This window comes from Psammomys obesus, unplaced genomic scaffold (genome assembly GCF_907164565.1).
Source record: "Psammomys obesus unplaced genomic scaffold, mPsaObe1.curated_primary_1811, whole genome shotgun sequence".
Classification (NCBI taxonomy): domain Eukaryota; kingdom Metazoa; phylum Chordata; class Mammalia; order Rodentia; family Muridae; genus Psammomys; species Psammomys obesus.
In genome coordinates this window covers 10,355,507-10,377,060 of record NW_026585797.1, presented here as the reverse complement: position 1 = coordinate 10,377,060, position 21,554 = coordinate 10,355,507, and the positions used below count along the sequence as shown (strand labels likewise).

At 39.1% G+C, this 21,554-nt stretch overlaps 2 protein-coding genes across 8 annotated transcripts in view; both read left to right on the top strand.

Annotated features, from left to right (window-relative positions):
• The window catches only part of Lingo2 (leucine rich repeat and Ig domain containing 2), a 1,311,965-nt gene that overhangs the window by 792,480 nt on the left and 497,931 nt on the right, over positions 1-21,554 (top strand). The window lies entirely within an intron of this gene.
• LOC129670713 (high mobility group protein HMG-I/HMG-Y-like) lies at positions 2,301-2,682 on the top strand. Its single transcript, XM_055599284.1, has one exon. It carries the CDS (start codon positions 2,385-2,387, stop codon positions 2,673-2,675), a length of 291 nt encoding a protein of 96 aa, XP_055455259.1. The 5' UTR covers positions 2,301-2,384; the 3' UTR covers positions 2,676-2,682.

Below are 21,554 nucleotides of genomic sequence, written 5' to 3'. Positions count from 1 at the left end.
GAGGAGAGGAGGAATGGGAGGAGAGGAGGGGAGGAATGGGAGGAGAGGAGAGGAGGAATGGGAGGAAAAGGGAGGAGAGAGAAGAAGGCTAAGAAGGAAGAGGGAAGGAGAGAATGAGAGTGGACAGGAGGAGAGGGAATGGGAGGGGAGAGAAAGAGAGGGCAGAGAGAAAAGGGGAAGCAGGAGAGGTAAGAGCTACTATTTCCAATGGCATCTCCAACCCCAAACCAAGGACCGTTTTGGCATATATGATGATGGCATGTTCTCCCCAGGGATATGCTTTTCTCCTCTGCCTGCCATTCCCCTGTGCTGGGCAGCTGACAAATTCCTGTAAGTCCAATTAGGGAGGACATGATGACTTTTTGCCTCAAAGGGCCATGCACTCTCATGCATGCACATATGGTGACACTGTCACATACAAATATACATAGTTAAAATAAAAATAAACATTTCTTTTTAAAAGGCTGCAATTTCTATCAGGTGGCTCTACCCACAGAGATGTGCTTTCAAAGCCACATTAGCATTTCTTACCCTAGCCCCTGGGCACAAAAGGGGTGTTCCACTGCTGTTAGTCCTTAGGAGGTAGCACAATATCTGTTTCTCTATAAGCTGTCACACCTTTACAAATAGTCTCCTCTATTCATCTCTGTCAAAGACATCCTCCTAGGTTTCCTGATAGAATCTCAATGGTATAGCCAATATTTCTAGGCTTTAGCAGTAACTCATTAAGATTTCATGTCCTTATCATCTCAATCCTTCACTGTTATATAAAAATAAATTTAATTCATGACTTTATCAAGTGAAAAGTAAAACAAATTATTTGAAGTCCTTATAATTAGACATTGTTGCTATGGATGATATTTTCAAAAGCATCCAAGAAACTGGACAGTTGGCTATTTATTATTTTAAGAACAGGAAGGAAGACTAAATATTGATAAAGGTTCAGGTTAAGAACGTTTGTAACAACTCTCTGTCATGGATCACTGCTGTGAGACACAAGTAGAAACAGTAAGAGTGAAGTAAGTGGCCAGAATGTTAAACCAAACTTTCAATCGGTTAGAAAGTATTTACTGTTCTAAAAACTCTACATGTTCGAAGTCCATTATTTCCATTGATTTTCCAAGTATTATTCATTCTATTTTCTTCATGTTATATTGATTCTTATTAGTGTCTATTTACACCATTGCATATAAAAATTTCCATCTTGCTTAGTCTTTTGTGGTATTACATTTCTTCTAAGTCTGATGAATCATTCTCTTAGAAAAGATCTGTTTAATGTACAGAAGTAGAAGAGTGTATTCTCATCATAATTCTACAAATGAGGAGTTAAAATCATGGGAAGAATGTGTAAGTCTGTATTCCAGTATCCAGCCTGTATTGTGGGGCTCTTTTATTCCCATTCTATTACATGTTACTTTATTTTATTTTTAGTTTGGAAAAAATATTGAAGCACATTAATACGAGAGTTAGACATCCAATTATTTTTCTTTGGGATTATTTGAAGTTTTGTGGACAATTTCTGTTTGATGCATTATCTTTGCATTTCTTTAACCTGAAAAATTGAGACCTTAGAACTATTAATACCTTGTAAGCTTGCTTGGCAACAAAGTATAATAGCAATAGCCACTCTTATGTATAGAAATACCTCTAAATTAAACTCGATGTGACTATTCAGTAACAAAATTTGAAGATACTAACTATATCAGTGACTAATGAAATGGGTCTTAAGTGTTTTATGATAAACAAAATGAGTTGCTATACAGGTAAATTGGAAAAGTTTGTAGGCACAGCTTTTTGAATTGCCTCTGGTGCTTGTATCTTCCTTTCAATGTTCATATTTTAATATTAATACTTTAATTATTTTCTCTGTGTTCTTCACATTAAAAGGTCTACTAGTCACATCTCCTCCCTCTACACACACACACACAAACATTTCCTAAAGAAAAAAAAGCAGTTCTTTGAAAAAAAAAAATGAACTGTTAGAAGTCAGTCAGGTATGACAAAAACAGAATCTAAAAATTGTATTGGATCAAGAGACTGTGTAAAGTAGTCTGGGCTGTGTGTATATATGTTTGTGTACACGCACACACACTTGTACTGGTGGTTTGAATGAAATGATGTGAATGGCCCCCATGGGCTCATGTATTTGAACGCATGATCCCAATTTAGTGGAACTATTATAGAAGGATTAGGAGGCGTGCTCTTATTGAAAGAGGTGTGTCACTGAGGGTGGGCTTTTTGGTTTCAACCTGTCTCTGTATATCTGACCTGGTTAAAAAAAAAATACCTCCTCGCTCTAATTGGAACTCCAAGTCGGGGCTATTTCTGGTGTTGGCGCGGCTCCAAGAAGGCCAAGTCTCTCAGCTGCCCCAGAGGGAAGGAAGATGAGTGAGTCGGGCTCCAAGTCCAGCCAGGCCCTGGCCTCCAAGCAGGAAAAGGACGGGGCTGAGAAGCGAGGCCGGGGCAGGCCAAGCAAGCAGCCTCCCAAGGAGCCCAGTGAAGTGCCAACACCGAAGAGACCTCGGGGCCGACCAAAGGGAAGCAAAAATAAGGGAGCCGCCAAGACACGGAAAGTTACCACAGCTCCAGGGAGGAAACCAAGGGGCAGACCCAAGAAGTTGGAGAAGGAGGAAGAAGAGGGCGTCTCCCAGGAGTCCTCAGAGGAGGAGCAGTAACCACCACAGCGCCCTGATGCCTCCTCCTTAGCCCCTGAGGAGCAGCTTTTCCCCTGGGACTGAAGGCCCTGCTCCCAGGCCCCTCCCCGCCCCCACTGCACACTACCGCACTAGCTGCAGGCTCTGCGGCACCCACGGGAGCAGGATTCGGCCCGTGCCCTCCTCCTGCCACACCTGCCCTCTCCCGACAAGGCTAACCTCCCTCTTAGCCTCAGCCCATCCTGCTGCACAGCTCCCTGAGAGAGCTGCTCTCCGGGCTGGGCTCTTTGTTTCTCCAGTCCCTTCTGCTCTGCTGTTCCTGCCTTCCTTTAGGGGGTCCTGAGAGCCTTCCCTGGCCTTAAGGGGCCCCAGCCCCGCTCCTCTGACAAGCCCCATTGGCTGAGCTGGCAGCAGCAGGGGATGCTTACCTCCCGGCATGCCCCCACCGAGCTATGACCAGGTGGGTTTTTTCAGTCTCTCCTGCCCCACCCTACCCAGACCCCGGAGGTTGGCTAAGCCCCTTGGGCTACTGGAAGCAGGACAGGTGTGGGCCCACCCAGCTAGTTCTCACCTGGGACAGTGACAGATGGAAGTTAACACCCCTCTGGAAGGTGAGGTCCTCTTTGGCTTCCACCTAAGGCAGAAGGGGGACTTTCCCCCCCCCCCCCCCCACTTCCACTCTAGGCTGCCCCCTTCCTGCAGCGGGCACTACGGAGCTAGCCTTGCCCCCTCCTTTTGCTCCTCCCCAGCCCCCAAGGTTCTGGTTCCCTCTTTTCCTCTGTTCACAAACTACCTCTGGACAGTTGTGTTGTTTTTGGTTCAATGTTCATTCGTAGACGCCCACCATTGCTGCTGCTACCAGCGCCAACATTTATCCTCCCGTTTGGGTTTTTTTGTTTTGTTTTTTGTTTTTGTTTTTTTGGTTTTTTTTTTTTGCCTGCACTCTCCTCCCCAAGACACTCTAGGGGAAGGGGGCTGGGGCCCAGCAGGCCAGTCACCTACTCCACACCAGGGAAGATGGGGGCCTGCCCCGTGGATGCTGCAGCAGAGTGAGGAGGGGGCCCACTTTGATGGGAAAGGGTGTAGGGCCACCGACTCCCCTTGTTCTGTGGGGGAGGGGTGGCCAGTGTTTGTCCCAGCCTGGGGCCTCCCTCTGGTTTCCTATTTGCAGTTACTTGAATAAAAAAAAAAATAGCCTTTTCTGGAAAAAAAAAATGCCTCCTCTCTCTCTCTCTCTCTCTCTCTCTCTCTCTCTGCTGCCTAGTGATAAAGTTGTTAATTTCTGAGGAACTTCTACAACACCATGCCTGCCTGCAGGCCACCATATTCCCTACTATGATGATAATTTGAATATACCTCTAAAACTGTAAGAAAGCACCTAAGTAAAAGTTTTTTGTTTGTTTGTTTTGTTTTTTTATGAGTTGCCTTAGTCATGGGATATCCTCACAGCAATAGAATGGTAACTTAGATGCACATTTGTAGTGTGTGTGTGTGTGTGTGTGTGTGTGTGTTTAATTTGTGAATATTTTGCCTACATCTACATGTGTGTGTTTATCAGATACATACCTGGTACATGTGTGGGCTAGAAAAGGGATCTTCTAAGAATGGAGTTACAGATGGTTGTAAGTCACCATGAGGATACTGATAATCAAGTTCTACTGGAAAAGCAGATAGTGCTCTAACTGGTGAGCCATCTCTCTAGCTCCAGAAACAATTGTTAAATGATACATAAAAACATGGATAAGTAAATTATGAATGAAGCTATAGAATAAAACAAAATTGAATCCCAACGATAGAGCAAAAGAGAAATGTTTGATCAGGAGAGATAGCTCAGCAGGTCAAGACTCACCAAGATTGACACATAACCTGATTTCTGGAACTCAAATGACTAAAGGAGAACACTGATTTCCCAAGTTGTCCCATGACCTTTCCACACGTGTGCCATGCCAAGTGCACTGGAGTGAGTGTACACACATAAATAATAAAGGTATAAATATAAAAACAGAAAAACATTTTGCAGTAAGATTGTTATAACCCTTTTATCTGCAAAACAAACAAACAAAATATAATACTGACAAATATGGCTCCAAGAACAGAAGAGATGTTTGGCATTTATGGAAAATATAGAAAAGTATTGTATAAATATAAATAATAAATATAAATAAATAAATATAGAAAAGTAACTCTGGCCTTCCTTTGGTTTCCCAGTATATATACACAGATATAAGGTAGACCAAACTTATTGTAAAGAAGATTAAAGAACACTTTTAAGGGGTGAGAAAGGGCAATGGCCAAGGAGACCCTTGTAATGACAAACACTGTGGATAGACTATACTACTTTTTAAAATTTTAATACAAATAGCCTTCTTAGGAGATCTCTTTTGGAACAAGTAATTGATAGGCCTGTTAGTTTAACCTTTATAGGGAGGGACAATGGTATGTGTAGCTTTTTGCTATATAAGGTTTAGGGCTCCTGGAAACATATTTAGAAAATTAATGAGTGAATGATCATCAGAGGGTCACCTCCCAGGGACAGAGATATGATTCAGTTCCTTTGGCCTGTAATTACTGTCTTGATATTCTACCCCTTGGTTTTAAAAGCTGTTGATTGGAGGAGAACTCCAGCTCTAATGTTATCTAACCTTGCCATTGTTCCATATCCAGTTTCCAATCAAGACTCCCCTATTCTTACTTAGAAATATACCTCATATATTTTCAGTGTATTCCTTTAAAAAAAAGTTGTAGCCATAAGCCCCTAATTAGAGATGACATTTCTTCTCCATCTGCCCATTTTATGCAGGATTGATTTCTGACATGTAGAATGTTTACAAATTATGTTTGTTGGATAAATACAAAATGAAAGAGCTTTAGATGCTAGTCCTTATACCTCATTGCAAGAACTTATCCTTACAGGGTGTCTTGGTTAGGGTTTCTATTACTTTGATAAAATACCATGACCAAAAAGCAAGTTGGGGGAGGAGAGGGTTTTATTTGCCTTATACTTCCATTTCATCATTAATCATCAAAGGAAGTCAGGACAGGAACTCAAGCAGGGCAGGAACCTGGAGGCAAGACCTGAGGCAAAGGACAAAGAGGGGTTCTGCTTACTGGCTTGCTGATCAAGACTTACTCAGCCTGCTTTCTTATAGAACCCAGGGCTGCCAGCCCAGGGAAGACACCACTTACAAAAGAGTGGACCTTCCCCATTACTCACTAATTAAGAACATGCCTTACAGGCATGCCTAGAGCCCAGTCTTCTGGAGGCATTTTCTTGATTGGGGTTCCCTCCTCTCAGCTGACTTTAGCTAGTGTCAAGATGACATAAAACTTTCCAGTCCATCTGGAACTGAAAGATGAGAACCAGGAGACAAGACAGGCATTCACAGCTTCAATTTTTTAATTTGTGAAAAATCTGTTTGTAGAATATATTTAATAAATGCTCAACTCTTAACTTGTGCAGGATGCTTCTCTTTAAGTGTCTCCTGTCATGTCTTCTTTTTATTACTCAGTGCTTTTCAGAGATAATGGTCATTTTGAATGCTAACAAGGGCCAGTTAAATTACTATGTCTAGTTTTTCTGAATCCATACTTTTCAAGAAATTCTAAAACTGGGCCAAAAAAATCATATTTGTATTGGCTTTATAGGGTCCTTTCCTGTCTCCTCCAACTCTCTTTAAAAATAAAACAAGATTTCTCCCCAAAATTCACTTCCTAGCAGTAGAGTTATTAATCTTCAGTACCTTTGACTGATAATAAATTATAAATGTAGTCAAGATGGAGATAGCATCTCTTTTATCTACAGTGTTCTATTATGGAAATGAATCAAAATCAAATACGAACAGGAATCTTACAGCTTAAAAGGACAATTGGCATAGTCAATATACATGTTATGATACTTTTCAATTTTCAGTTTATGATTAATATGAGCATAATGCAATAAAAATTGAGGCAGAATTCAGTATAAAATCTACTTTCAGATCAAATTTATTTACTGTCTTTTATTAACACTAAGCTACAATCCAGTTGAGCCATGTAAATAAATTTATTATTTGTACATCTAAATTGTCAAGCCAATCAGTCTTAGCTACTTTGAACTGAGATGATTATAGTTGCCTGTTGGAGTAATAAGCAGGGAAGGTTTGCTGTAAGAGTTGTTTGGTATATATTCTTTCTTTTGCTTAAAAATTCCAGCAAAATGTTCTTAATTTTTTGTGAATAGCAAATTTTTTCCCATTTAACAAGTTAAATTAGTGCTATTTAGGGCAAAATAATAAAGACAATGCAACTTCAGCTCAAAAAACATGTTTTAATGTCAAAATGATATTGTAGATGATTCAATGAACTTTGAGATGATAGGCCACAATATATCTTCTTAAGATTCCTCTTTGGAGGGGAGGATAAAATGGCAAATAATGGCATAGAATCCTTTCCAAACTAAAGGCCTGGATCAGTCCTTATGTCTGGGAAATGGGTCCAGGAAGAGCTGTTCATCCTTTACTTCTTTTTAGTTCGGCTACTCCTCTGTACCATGTGCGGAAGGGAATAGAGGGGCTACATGTGTAGCACATTTTGCTTAGTTTTTCACATGTGGTGTGATTCCAGAATACCACAACTGTTCATTTATAACGGAACCAAATTTACTGACTTGCAAATCTAAAGTCATGTGTTCACACCATCCCATGATTGTGGAGCAGAGAGGGGAGGAAGAGAAAAGAAGAAAAGAGAGATAAAGAGGCAAAGATGAAATTTATCCTCGAGCCTCTTTATAACCCAAATCAATCCTTATAAAGAACTATACCTCATTCAGCACTGTTTCCTAATGCTGGTGGGCTGAGACTAAAGCTTTCAATATGTGTTTTTAAAGAAACATCTCAAACTGTATCATATGGTAATCTGAATTCTGAGGATAGACATCCAATAATTATTTTTGAATTTCCATTATAGAATAAAAATTAAGTCATATCAAGTATTATCGGAGGAAGAGACTGAATACCTTTTCATTTTGCTTTTGAGGAGAAATCAGCATGAATTTGAATTAACTTTGGCTAAACTATTTAAGATAATTGAACTTGTGCTTATTATACAGCATTGCATCCATAAATGTCAGTGTTTCAGCCAGAGGGGCCTTTGGAAGAGATATAAAATGTTCTGCAAGGAGAAGCTCAAGTAGATGATTGTGTTGATACTAATTTTAACTCGGTGATTCTGTTTGAGGCCCGTGTAAGAAATGATGCTCAAAATACTTTCCTGTTACATCCTGTATTATGGCTATACTGCTAGAAATCTTATCTAATTATGAAGTCTACTCTAATTGTAATTGTGACTCAAATAGCAAAACTCTGTTCCTACCTTCTAAACAATATTTCTGTAGGTTGCCCATTTCCAGTACTTTGAGGAGTTAAGGAGTAATTAGACCTTGGTTTTCTCTGCTTGCCCTTCCGCCTTTCCTTCTTTTTCCTTTGGCATTTTCTACTCTTGACACTCAGCAGTGTGATCTCAAAGTATGTTTCCCCACCAAGGTAATTAAAGACAGTCTACTTTGAATCAAATATGAATGATCATGGCCCTAGAATAATTCAAGTTAGTCCAATTACCATCTTTAAACATGGAAGTGGTAATGGGAACTTTTATAATCACAATAACCACAAAGTCATAAAAGAGGGTTTTTAAGAAATAATGTTTGTGGAAGCAAACATTATTTACAGCAAATAAATGTGTTACAGCAAATCAAGAGGTTGGCAATAGGTCTCAGGGGATATCTGACGAGTCTGAACTTGTAGGTTGGTGGAAGCTATAGCCTAAACTAATCCATCCCAAAAGATTTACCTGCTTTTTAAAATGATGCTATGTCAGACACTGAAGAGAGCAATGAATGACCTGCTAAGACAACCAATAATCCGAGATAATTTTGGCACTGAATCTATAACATTCCAACTCTTCATAATCACAAAATTCTAATCATCCAATCAGACTGGTAGAATCTTCAACATAATTGAGGCTTTTGCTTCAAAACTTTAGTTTATCAAGAATAAGAAAGAGGCATAGAAACCGAGTTTGGCTCAACCCTTATAGTGCTTTTCTAGTTCAGAGGATGCTTTATGGAACATAACATAATATATTATGTAGTTATATGATACCCCTGCCATGATTTGAACTTCTGGTATCCATATCCCTTTGTCCTGCTTCTAATGGCTGTACTGTGACACATGCGATGGACAGTTATATCTGAGAAAGCTCGGCAAGAAACTGTGGTCTCTACTTCAGTGTCTCCCTCTCAACCAGCTATTGCTGGAGAAAACTATTTGCTATGCTGTAAAAACATCTTCAAGGATGCTCACCTGTGTAGCAAAAAACTGAAACCCTCAACCCAAACAACGTTAAAGAATTGAGGGGTTCATTTACCCCAGCTGAAATGACTGCATTCCTGATTATCACCCTGTGTATAGCCAGCTGAGAGGTGGAACCACTGGCTGAGCATGTCCTGGGTTCTTGATATACTCTAATTAACAGTAGTCCTGACTTTTCCTGGGATACTTAAAATGCCTCTTTATCCCACAGAATGAACTTAAAGGTCAGCGATAAGATTCCATCCAAACAGAACAGGTGATCTAGTTGTCAGAGGAAGGAGAACAAAATGGCAGTTGAAAGGAATTGACAAGTTACCCTTCATAAAACCTTTATTAGGAGACAGAGCCCTGGAGCAGCCTGATGGCTCTTCATGTACATAGAGGAGCTCCTTTAAGGGAGAGAGAGAGCTGTCATATACATCTTTTAGGGTCAGGGGAGCCTTCATATCTTGAACAAAGGAAATTTCCAGCTTTTGAAACTTTTCTGTGTGATGGGAAGAAATTCTGTGCCAGAATACTGCCGCAAGCAGGGAGGAGGGGAATAAGTAGAACTTCCACAGGGAAGATCAGCAACCTCATTAACATTATAATAACCTGGCTATCACTGTATTGATTTGTTTATTTGTTCCCATGCCTACAGGCTAAGGTATTCTGTAGGTCACCACAGCAAGCTGGCTTCCTGATGACAGGTGATGATGTCACACAAAGAAAACAATTCCACTAGAATATAAACTGCTATTTATTACTCAGTAACAGATGACTAAGGTGGTACTGCAAGCAAACCCATTTACCAAAGACAGCACTGGAAAGGCCTCTGTAAGATAATCACAGGATAACCAGAAGGATTGACTCTCCTTTAGGTGGAGTAAGCTGAAAACCCTTTGGAAGTTGAACTTGAAATATAAGATTTTTCTCTCAGAAAAAGGCATTAGAATGAGGGAAGAGTAACCCAGATGAAGGACCTCGGAAGAACAGCTCAGATATGAGATATGGTATGGCTAGTACACTGGAAAGTCTGTCTGGTTTCTGAACTGTGACAAGAGTGTGGGGCGGAATTCATTTACACATCCTTTATTCTACACCAGGAACCATGAATTTTATTCTATGGGTCCTGATACAATAAATTGAAACTAAGTAGGTAACTTCTACATATTTCCTTGATGTAGCTAGTTTCATCAGGACCCTCTTTGCCACACTTTTTACTATTTTGTAAAGATTTATTTATTTATTATATATACAATGTTCTTCTGCCTTCATGTACACCTGTATATCAGAAGAGAGAATGGAATTTCATTATAGATGGTTATGAGCCACCGTTCAATTGCTGGGAATTGAACTTGGGACGTTTGGAAGCAGCCAGTGCTCCTAACCTCTGAACCATCTCTCCAGCTATTACTATTATTTTATTTTTACAATTTATTTATTTTATATCCTGATTGTAACTCTCTCCCTCGTCTCCTCTCAGTCCCACCCTCCCTCCCTCTTCTCCCTATCCCCTTCCCCTAGTCGACTGAAAAGAAGAGTCCTCCTCCTTTGCCATCTGACTCTAGCTTATCAAGTCTCATCAGAACTGCCTAGATCCTCTTTCTTCGTGGCCTGGCAAAGCTGCATCACCATGGGAAAGTGATCAAAGAGCCAGCAATCTAGTTCATGTCAGAGGCAGCCCCTGCTCCCCTTACTCAGAAACCCACATGGAGACTGAGCTGCCTATGGGGTATATCTGAGCAGGGGATCTAGGAACAGGATGGGAGACTTTGCCACACTTTTAAGAAATATTTACTATATTGTCCTTCAGGCAGATACATATAAACTTTGAGTAATGGAAAATACACTAAATCAATCTCTCCCTCTCCCTCTCTCTCTCCCCAACTCCCATTTTCTCCCTTTCTCTCCTCCTACCCCCCCCAACTTTTTGTTTCTCTTTCATAGGAAATCAGCCTTAGGGATATGTACTCAGGGTCCTTTTGCATAGTCTGCCTAAATCATTGTGATTGATTAACAGCTCTCCCCTGTAAGATGGCATCAGTTGTGGGGCCCTCCAGAGGATAGGTAAGAGGAGATGGACCACATCCATCAAAGGAAGGGACCTTCTTCACATACATTTTCCATCTTATTCCTATCATAAGAGAACGGCTTTATGGCTGAAACACTGCCCTTATACCCCAAGGGAAATGAAGAAGGACACTGTTGTTACTTTGTCATGATATGTGGGTTGACTTTTTTTTTTCATTTTTTAACATAATATTTTTATTGCTCCCTTGAGAATTTCATTATCATGTACCCTATCACAGATCACACTTACATCCCAGCCCTTCTCTGTCCATCCCTCACCCTTGTGAGCTCCCCTCCAAATGAAGAATTTATAAAATATCTAATTGGGTTCCCTAGTGATAGGAACAGGGACTGTCTCTGACATGAACTCAACAGTGACCACCTCCCCCTGAGGGGGAGCAGCCTTGCCAGGCCACAGAGGAGGACAATGCAGCCAGTCCGGATGAGACCTGATAAGCTAGGGTCAGATGGAAGGGAAAAGGACCTCTCCTATCAATGGATTTAGAGAGGAGCTTGGGAGATGAGGGAGGGAGTGTGGGATTAGGAGGGAATGAAGAAAAGGGGGCTATAGCTGGGATACAAAACGAATAAACTGTGACTAATATAAAAAAATTTTAAAAATAAAATAAAATAAACAGAAAAATAAAAATAAACAATTCCTATTTGTGTTATCTATATTCTCAGTGGAATATGGCCAAACTCTAAGTGGCCGGCGCCTTAAATAGAACCGAGTTGTTCCCCTCCCATACCACTACCAAAGCCGCCAATTGTGGAGAGCAAACTTCAGAATCCAAATCTCCAGTTAGGGCCCAGCTGTGAAGACTCTGGGTGTACACTGAGTTCCTGAGAGCGGTAAGTGCTTCTGCAGAGTATGGGCTTGCAGCAAAGGAAAACAGCAGGGTGTTCTTTATGACCATCTCATTTTTCTTTAAGCAGATAAGAGAGCTAAGGTAACATTAAAGAGCAACTAAACTGTCGGATGTTTTATTAAAACAGTACTCTCTCTGTTTTCTACTACTATGATATGGTTGGCAAAAAAACATTAAGTAAATAGTTTGCTTTATTTCCAGCCCAAGTTATTGAATGATGTGGACAGATAGTTAACACAAGATAAAGAAATGTGTTCCCTAGAGCTATCTGTTTATACTGGGAGGTGTGGATTTGGTTAGCAGACCTGAAGAGGCCTTGGCTATAGTAGTAAGTCATTATTTAATAATTATTTATATGCCACCTATAAGTAACTGACTTTAATTTCATTATTCATCTTGAGGATATATTCTTGAAAAACTCAACCATGCTGTCAAGAGTCATTCATGAATGGCAAAAGTGTTTCAGTCCCAGGCCTGTTTGACTTCAGAGCCTGTGTTTCTACCCCAAAACCACCACCAGTTACACACGACCCCCACCGAGATCCTGATGAAAATCAGAACCAGTTCTCAGGCGAGAACCACCACTCTGCTAACCGCTGAAAAATCACCCATTTTTTAGTCGGTTGAGTCAGGTTGACAACGGAAAACACAGGGCATTGCCAAGTCACTGATGGGTCTCGTTGATAGGATGACTTTCTCAGTCAGTACTTTCTCAGTCATGAATCAGAAGACTGACTAGAGAGCAAAGTAGCCCACCTCTGAAAATGGAAGCACAGCCCAAAGCAAACTCACAGCTTCCTCCTGTGAAGCAGCAGCTCTGCTCCATCAGACAGAGAGAGAGGCCAGGCACGAATGTCATTTCTCCTTGCTTATTATTCACACCATGATTTCCTTAAACACTTTTCCTTCAGATTGCCCAAAGAATCCTCTCAGATATCACAAACCCTTGTTCCTGATCCTGAGATGGAATATAAAAATAAATAGATGGCTGTTTTGTTTATTGTTCTGTGAAATTACATTATTAAGAGAGGCATCACTTTAAATTAGGAAGTGAAGCATGGCTATAACCGGCTTCAACCCGTTACCTTTTTATGATTAGAGAATATTTTTCTGTGTTAGAAAACTCCGAGGAAATGATGGGAGATGCTTCATGCTGTTCCTGTCTTGGACGTTTCTGACTATATTATACACAGGAATGCTGCAATGGAAACGGGTGGCACACATGGGCAGGTGCATGATACTGTCCAACGTGCAGTGTTCTATTTGTCTGAGCCTGATTTGAAATCGACTTAGGACTCAGCGGTGTAAAAGCATAGTCTTTAAGATGAGACAAAGCTGTACAAAATTTATCTCTGTCACTTCTTAGTTGCCTGAATTTTAATGAATGACTTAGCCTTTCTAAGTAGCTTGAGGCCCTTGTATGTGAAATGTAGAACAATGAAGAGGTTGAAGGAAAAGCATCTGTGTCACATGCTGAGTATGGGATGATGTTCAATATGCAATAGCTGTTTGCTTGGGTGGGGAAGAGTTGACGTTCTCACATACTGACCTGGGTGTCTCCCAGACCAGAGAATTTGCGGTGGTAGGGGCTGGATTTCTTGCAGGAGTTCCTCAAGAAGCCACCCATGTGACAGAGCCTAGGTAGCTTTTACTAGTTCTTTCCTCTCCTCCTTTGGATTGTGGCTATTTTAATGGTTTATACTCCCATGCATTATATAATGTAATACTTGACATTCAAGAGGTAGTAATATTGCTTTTAAGCAATAAAGAAATAAATGTGAGGGAAAAGGCAATTCCTTCTGAGCTGAGATATAAGGAGCCAGAAAGGAGACCCTCTACCTTGCTTCTTAAATACTGAGTGCTGTCTCCATTTATGAACTGTATTAGCTAACAATAGTGGTCATATATCAGTCCTTTCTAAGGCCACACCCCACCCTGAAGAAAACAAACACTTCAACAAATCACTGGACTGCATGAAAGCAATCGGCAGACTCTAAACGCCCTTCTGTGCTCTTTCCCCAAACTGCAGGTTTGAACAAACTGTTGCTCCTTTGATTGCTCTCAGCCATTAGGCATTGTCTCTAGGCATTTACGCAGTCTTTCCCTGGCCTTTGTTGTAGTTGTGGCCCTGTGTTCTAGCAGACATTCATTCCATACTATGGCCATACAAATTTCTTTTCTACCACCCAGAGAGGGTCCTGCAAAACTTCCCATATGTTTTACCCATATGTTTTACTGTTCCTTGAGCTTCAAAAACTTATTTTAAATGTCATCTATAGCAAGAAGTCTTTTCTGAGATTCTAATTCCATGCTATAGCTCTCCCTTTGTGATTTCACAGAAATATGTGTGGTAATAGAGTCATCATACGCATGCTACTTATTGCTTCTCAGTAGGTAAAATGGCTCTTCAGGCTTACTTAAATTTTCATCATCACTTGGAATTGCCTCTGTTTTATAATACTTGTCAGTAAATAGTGATGGTGTCAATGAATGAAAAGATATAATCTTAAGTTTCTTGGTCTACCTTTGCGCAACAATAGTGAGAGAACTTTTAGAAGAATATTATAGTTAAATATAAACACTCCGGAAACCCTATTAATCTCACATTTCAATCACAGAGAAAAAGAAGGAGAAAGTAAGGTCTGAATTTAATCTTGGTTACTCAAGAATTAAATGTCTATGTCTATGTCCTGCTTCTGTGTTAAAAACAAACAAAACCAGAAACTCCCCAGAAGTAAAAGCAGATTACAGATGCCTGCTGTCTTATTTTTCTATTGCTGTGAAAATCGCTCTTTATTCCATAGATAAAACTGTATGACCAAAAATACCTTGGGAGGAGAGGGTTCACTTCAGCTTCTATGTCCCACCTACAGGGCATCATATAAGGAAGAATCTTATTTTGAGGTGACACGCTTTATGTAACATTGCCTATTGTTAGTGTGAATGGTCGTCATCTGTGCCAAGTGTGCATCATCTGCTCATCTGCCATTCGATCTTCGTACTGGAAAGAGAAGAATTCCATTTTAAGTATTTGATTTCAGTGATAAAGATCAAAGTATCTTAAATGTGTTCAACTTCAAAACAAACGACTCTATCTCCTCTGAAGCAAAGCAAATTATAGTTATAGATGGATTTAATCTTCAAACGAAACATAGCAGAAGTGGATCTCAGAAAGAATCGAATTGAACAGACATTTCTAAAAAAAAAAAAAAAAAAAAAAAAAAATTGGTCCACATTTAGCAATAACAAAACAACATCAGTCAGACTGAAAAGAAATTGCTCTTTGAAGAAGTTCCCATCTTACCTCCTCTGTTTGTGTGTTGTGAAGATGTATTTGATGAATATAGGTCATGAGCAGCTGTAGCACGGTCTCATATTGTTATGGCATCAGACATTACCCTTCGCAGTGCCACTTCCTGGCAAAGATGCTTCCCATGAAGATAAACATAACCCAATTCTCAGTGCATGGAACTCAGCACAGCCTGCCTCCAACACATCCTCAGCCTTCTCAGGGCCAGGACCTTGTTCCTTAAGATGTCTCCTTTTCTTCTCTCTTTTCCAAAATGTGTATTATAATTGTCTCTCCACGTTAGAGTTAATATGCACATCACATGACCTAATGTGTGAATAGACTAAAACATATATGTGTGTTCAAAATGTTTCTTACTGGTTTTTTCTTTTCATTTAGTGATTTCCTTTTTCCTTCTTTTCATAGGAAGGTTATTGTGTCTGAGTGCAGGCAGACATGTGCCAAGAGGAGCATGTTCGACCTTGCTTTCCACCTGGCTTGAGGCAGTCTGTGTGCTTAGTCACTTAGGGTGCCAGGCTGGATGGTCTGAAAGCTTCTTGCGAGTCCCAGACCTCCACCTCCTTTCTCAGTAGAGCCTTGAGACTGTAGGTTCAGGATCTGTCTTCTGGACGTATGTGGAATCTGGCGTGCAGCTTAGCTCCTTATTGTTTTTCAGCAAGGGCTTTACCCACAGAGCCACCTCTCCAGCCCAGATTTTCTTTTTGTTTTCAACATGCAGAAATACAACAGCATTTGGAGAAAGAAACTGTGCAAATTATGAGAGCTGAAAAGTAAATGATTTCTCTACTATTAATCAGAAATATCAGGGCCACAGTATCACAACGAAGTACTTGAAATATAAAATACAATGATCTATTACACACAAGAAATTAATTGTCACATGGTTTATCCCAGTGATCATTTTATAAGGAAGACATCAATATAGACATTTCAATGTGATATCATCATTTTAATTTTATTAAAGAGTAGATAAATCAATTTTCTCACCCAAGATCATCCATCTAGCTGTGGTGGGAAGAGTTCACACAAGGTCTGCCTAGTGCTGAAAACTGAGCCCTGACATACTGTATCGTATGTCCATGTAATCATAACCCACGTGTTGCATTCGCTGATATGCAGTGATGCACACAGTCCTTATGAGGAACGCACTGGTAAGCAGAATGCCTGGTTTAATAAAAAGTTCACACAGAAAATCCAGCCTGTGTACTTGAATAAATCACAGATCACAGATTTTTAAATGGGTATGTTGAGATGGCATGGGCTTCATGTCTATCATCAATCTATTGCTTCATAAAATACTGCTTCCAAATGTGATAACTCAAACCCGACTACCATGTGCTAGTGGCTGTTCTACTGGTCTATTATTTTAGTTACAGATGGACTCTGCTTTTGCAGGTGAGTTTCATTATGTACGGAGTTAAATGTATTGGCTGGAAGCTGATGGGAGTCACAGAGCCACACAGACATGATTTGCAGTTGAGGAGCTGTTGGCTAAGGCACCTTGGTTCCCCCACACATGATCTATTTCCCAACAGGCTAGTTTGGTCGTACTCTTGTTGTGGGAATAGTCCAAAAATGTAAGCTGATAATATAAGCTGTTAAGTCCCCTGACACCTAGATTTGCATAAATTACTTCTTTCAACTTTCTTAGACTAATTAAATTACAAGGTCAGCCCAGTGTTGGAAATAGATTCTTCCTGTTGATTAAGGTAACTAAAAATACTATGGCTTTTTAAAAATTCTACTACAGCTTATTTAGAAGATGTCCTACCAGATGACTTAGTGCCTTTATAAAACAGCATGTCAGATGGTGTGGAGATGAGAAAAACTATGCCTGGAAATTAGTGCCATGAACCCATGTGATCAACCTTCAGCATTAGATATAGACATATGAAAGAAAACATTCCTTGATGGAAACGCACTATGGCAGTACTTATTTTTCTTGTGTGCAAGTGAATATGGATTTGCTAAATACTGTCTAGCCAATAAATCTACAATAGTAATGTTATTGCTGACAGTTTATTCTTTCTATGCCTTTCCCTTCAGTGACTAGCTAGGTTGGGTATTCAGTAAAAATTTAGAGCTTTGTATATTTTAATATCGGTCTCATCCAGAAGAAACAATGAACATATGATAATTAAATTCTAGAAATACATTAATTTACACTAATAGTAAAGATAGATAAAATGCAATAGACATAGGCAGAAAGAGTAGGGATGACCTTCCTCTTTGAAAGTGGTACCCACTTATGTGTTTTGTTTAGAAAGGTTGCATGTAAAGCAAGAGAAGTCTACAAAGAGCAGAGCTACCTGCAGCCTGTCCTCCAGAGTCAAATCATCTGAGCAGATGCTGGCTCTGCACAGGGCCAACTTAATGATGACTTATGCAAGTGAAACCTGATTCCCTCAGAGCCATAGACTTATTCTTCAAAAACATTTATTTCAACTTGCTTTGTGTCTACTATACACAAATGTGTTTGGTTCCTTAGGATAGAGCATGTTCCTTGTCCTGCATTGATTCAATAGTAAATAAATTATTGGGAAACTTGCTGGAGAAGTTTGCCACAACCATTCCTTCCCCTCCCCTTTTTCATTTCAAATATATTTGTTCTTTCTTTAAGTCAGTATTCTTTATGTCTTTCCCTCATATCAGATTTCCTGTTCTGTATTTCTATTTGATAACCAGAGCCATTTATTATTCACAGAAAGTGGCAATTTGATAAGGAAAATGATTCTCTAGCAACTTCCTCTTTCTTTCCTTGTCAGGATGAAGGTTTGATAAAGGATGACTGCCCACTTTCAGCTCCTTGCTGGGGTTTTCATTGAAGTAGATTAGAAAGTATTTGTTTCTTTTTTTTTTTTTCTTTACTTTTCCTTCTTCCTATCATGAAGCCAACCAACCTAAATATCTACTCTCTAATTTTCTTTCTTACATCTCTTCGCACGAATTCATCATCTCCTTTAATTGGGCCTTCAGAATAGTAGCTGAACTGCACTTTTTTTTTTTTTAACATCTCCTATAACCCCTTGTACAGGATGACTGTGTCAGATACTGGCATTTGCGAAGCAACCACCAAAATGTAAAGCATTGTAGTTAATTACAAGTGACACCTCTGTAAGATCCATAACACTAGTAGCTAGCTAGGCACAGATAAAAATTCCTGTTTTGATTTAAAATTTTTCTAATAACGAACTTCAAAATAGTAAGTTATGGAAGAATAATGTCAGAAAACCCATTATTTTACCTACAGATCTTAGAGTCATGGGAATAGAATATCATGTGTTAACAGAGGGTGCTTCTCCCTCTTTCTGATTAGTTCTTTATTTTTGCCCTATTAATATCCATTTATTATCTATCCTACGAGATTATCTCTTCTACCAAAGAATCACAATGGCTCATTTAAAGTTGTTTTACACATAAGTACATGCCAATTCAGAAATCATGCATGCTGGAAGGATAATCACAGAGAAGGAAAAGTTGGCTATTGCGCCAACCAGCCAGACCAAAGTTAACGCGTACAGATAACAGTTGTCCATAAGTGTCTTAACTTGTAAGACAGACACAAGTACTTTCATACTTTCTTTATTTTTTAACATTTAAAAGCCTGTAATTGTAATTTTATCTAAAGTATAAAGTGGCTTTCTGTAAACAGTGGAATAGAAGAAAACCTGTGCCTTCAAGTTGAATCATTCTACTTCCTCACTGTCCCCACTGTCAAAAACCATCTACAAATCATCTTCTAGTAAATATTTGAGGATAATTCAAAAGGAAGAAGAATGTAGTAACTCCAAGTGCTCAAAAGTAGGGAAGAAAAGTGTGTGAGAAATTAAAACGCATGACAGTAATTTATATTTGTCACCCTAAAACATCAACAGTTTGCATTCTGGTTCTCAGAGCTAGCCCAGTACAGAACTTCTGATGTTTCTTCATTGGATGAATTGCTACCCTGAATATTTAAAAGCATCATTTCACAGTGTGTATCCCAGGAGGTTCTCTGTATTATACAATGATTGGGGTCAAGTTTACTATAAAAGTTCTTGAAATCTCACTTTCCTTTGGAAGTACACAGTCCATCCTATATGAAAGGCTGTATTGCACAGCAGCTCATTTATATTCATTTGCTCCAGATCTTCTCAATGCAACTGTCATTTTTATATGATTTATTTCAATTACTTTTCTAAACCTTTTTGTTCAAAAATCCTTTAACTGATAGTCTCATTTTGGAAAACACTCGGCTGGAGCCATTTCAAAATTTCAATTTTTGGGGTCCTTCTTTCAGCTTCTTTACATCATGACCAGGTACCTCTTCCACAGGCTCATATCAATCAGAATTATAAGAAGGTATTAATTTAACTTCCCCTGCATATCTCACAGATAAACTGGGTATATTAGAGTACCCTTGACATTATGTGACTATAATAATATATTTTAATGCAAGGCTAAGATGACAGACATTAACAACAACAGGCTAGTAAGAAGTTCAACAGATATCCAATACCATTCTCTAGTATGAGTCAGAGTATTAAACACACTTCCTGTTTAGTTAGGTTATTGGTTTGGTCTTATATATTCCATTGATGATGTAAACTTTTTTAAATTAAATTTTTATTTTTATATTAATTACAGTTTATTCACTTTGTATCCCAGCTGTAGCCCCCTCTATCATTCCCTCTCAATCCCACCCTTCCTCACTCTTCAACTCCCATGCCCTTCTCCAAGTCCACTGATAGGGGAGGTTCTTCTCCCCTCCCACCTGACCCTAGCTTATCAGGTTTCATCAGGACTGGCTGCAATTTCCTCCTCTGTGGCCTTCGAAAGGAGGTGGTCAAAGAGCCAGCCACTAAGTTCATTTCAGAGACAGTCCCTGTTCCCCTTACTAGGAAACCCTGATATAAACTTTTAACTCAATGGTTCATTCTTCTTAGCAAAATTTAGGAGTAAGTAGAAATATTTATTTCTCATATAACATTAAACTGACACTTCATTTTCTTCAATGACTACTTTTTGATCTCTTAAGAATCTCACAGAAATGCTTTTATGCAGAGGAACCTTAGAAGATCATCACTCCCCTATCCTTTATTGTAAATAATGGAATTTCTAGTTCTTTGCTTATATCCATGTCTAATTCATCTTTCTTTTCTAACCCATGTTCACACTCTTTATTCTCATGTGGAAGATTCCCACACAATTATATTTCATACCTAAGTGTCCCACATAAGACAAAAAAACTTCTATAGAACGTTTTAGAGTCTCTATTTCCGTCTGTTTAACCAACTCCTAGGACCATCTTGAATCTAATACGTTGCCTTTTCATGAACTTTGCTGCTGTTGAACAACACCTAGATCTACTTCTTCCAAATGGAGGTTGGTATAACACATTTGATTCTGTGAATCTCTCTCTTCTATCAGTACACAGTTGAACATTGACTGAATCCTACACCAACTATTTTCCTAGCTTCATTACTTATAAATTTCACAGCAGTATGTAATTAACAGACCTTTTATTTGGAGTCCTTATGTATTGACATAAACGGTTTCTCTGGGCAGTGATTTCTTCTCACTAACTCCATTCTAGTTACAATCTACATATTCATGTGCTCCAAAATTGTAGTAACAGCATACCTATAAAATGGGATAGGGGTATATAAAAGAAAATGTAGATGTCCATGAATCATTTTATAAGTACAAAGAATTGGGTGTATATGTGTAGTTCATATCTTTTGTTATAATAGAAAAATGTGTATAGTACATTTTTTAAAAGCACAAAGAACTGTATGATACATTATGCATCTTTCTCTTAACAGCCAGAGCTTAAATATAATCTAATAAAGGCAGGTTCCTGTGATGTGCAGCTCTTGGGATGAAATCTCTCCACTTTTTATTGTTTTTGAGAATAGTTCTGAGCTTTTCTACGATACTTATAGGGAAGGGATAACAAGTCAGTTCTTGTTCTTGATAGATATTTTGAGAGTCTCTTCTATGGGATTTGATGCTGAGCATTCTGGGATAGAATCCATCTCATTGTAATTCATGAGGAATACTTTGTAATCTTGGCTTTCCCTATCTTTCTCTAAAATAATTAATTTTCCTTAAAAGGTAACATCTCCTTAAGCAAATTTAATTTAAAATTTATCTTACATGATAATGGGGCAATGATGGCAGATGTTTAGGATACTGTGTAAAACCAATTACCTGTGTGTGTGTGTGTGTGTGTATGTGTGTGTGTAGATGGATAATTTCTTATATGAGTGTATTAAATTGAACTATAATCACAAAAGGGAAAAACCATAGATTTTTTTTTTTCAGGAATGTTGTTGATTGT

What these genes read in the sequence shown, in the direction of transcription:
- LOC129670713 (XM_055599284.1), top strand. Translation starts at nt 2,385, where the DNA reads ATGAGTGAGTCGGGCTCCAAGTCCAGCCAGGCCCTGGCCTCCAAGCAG.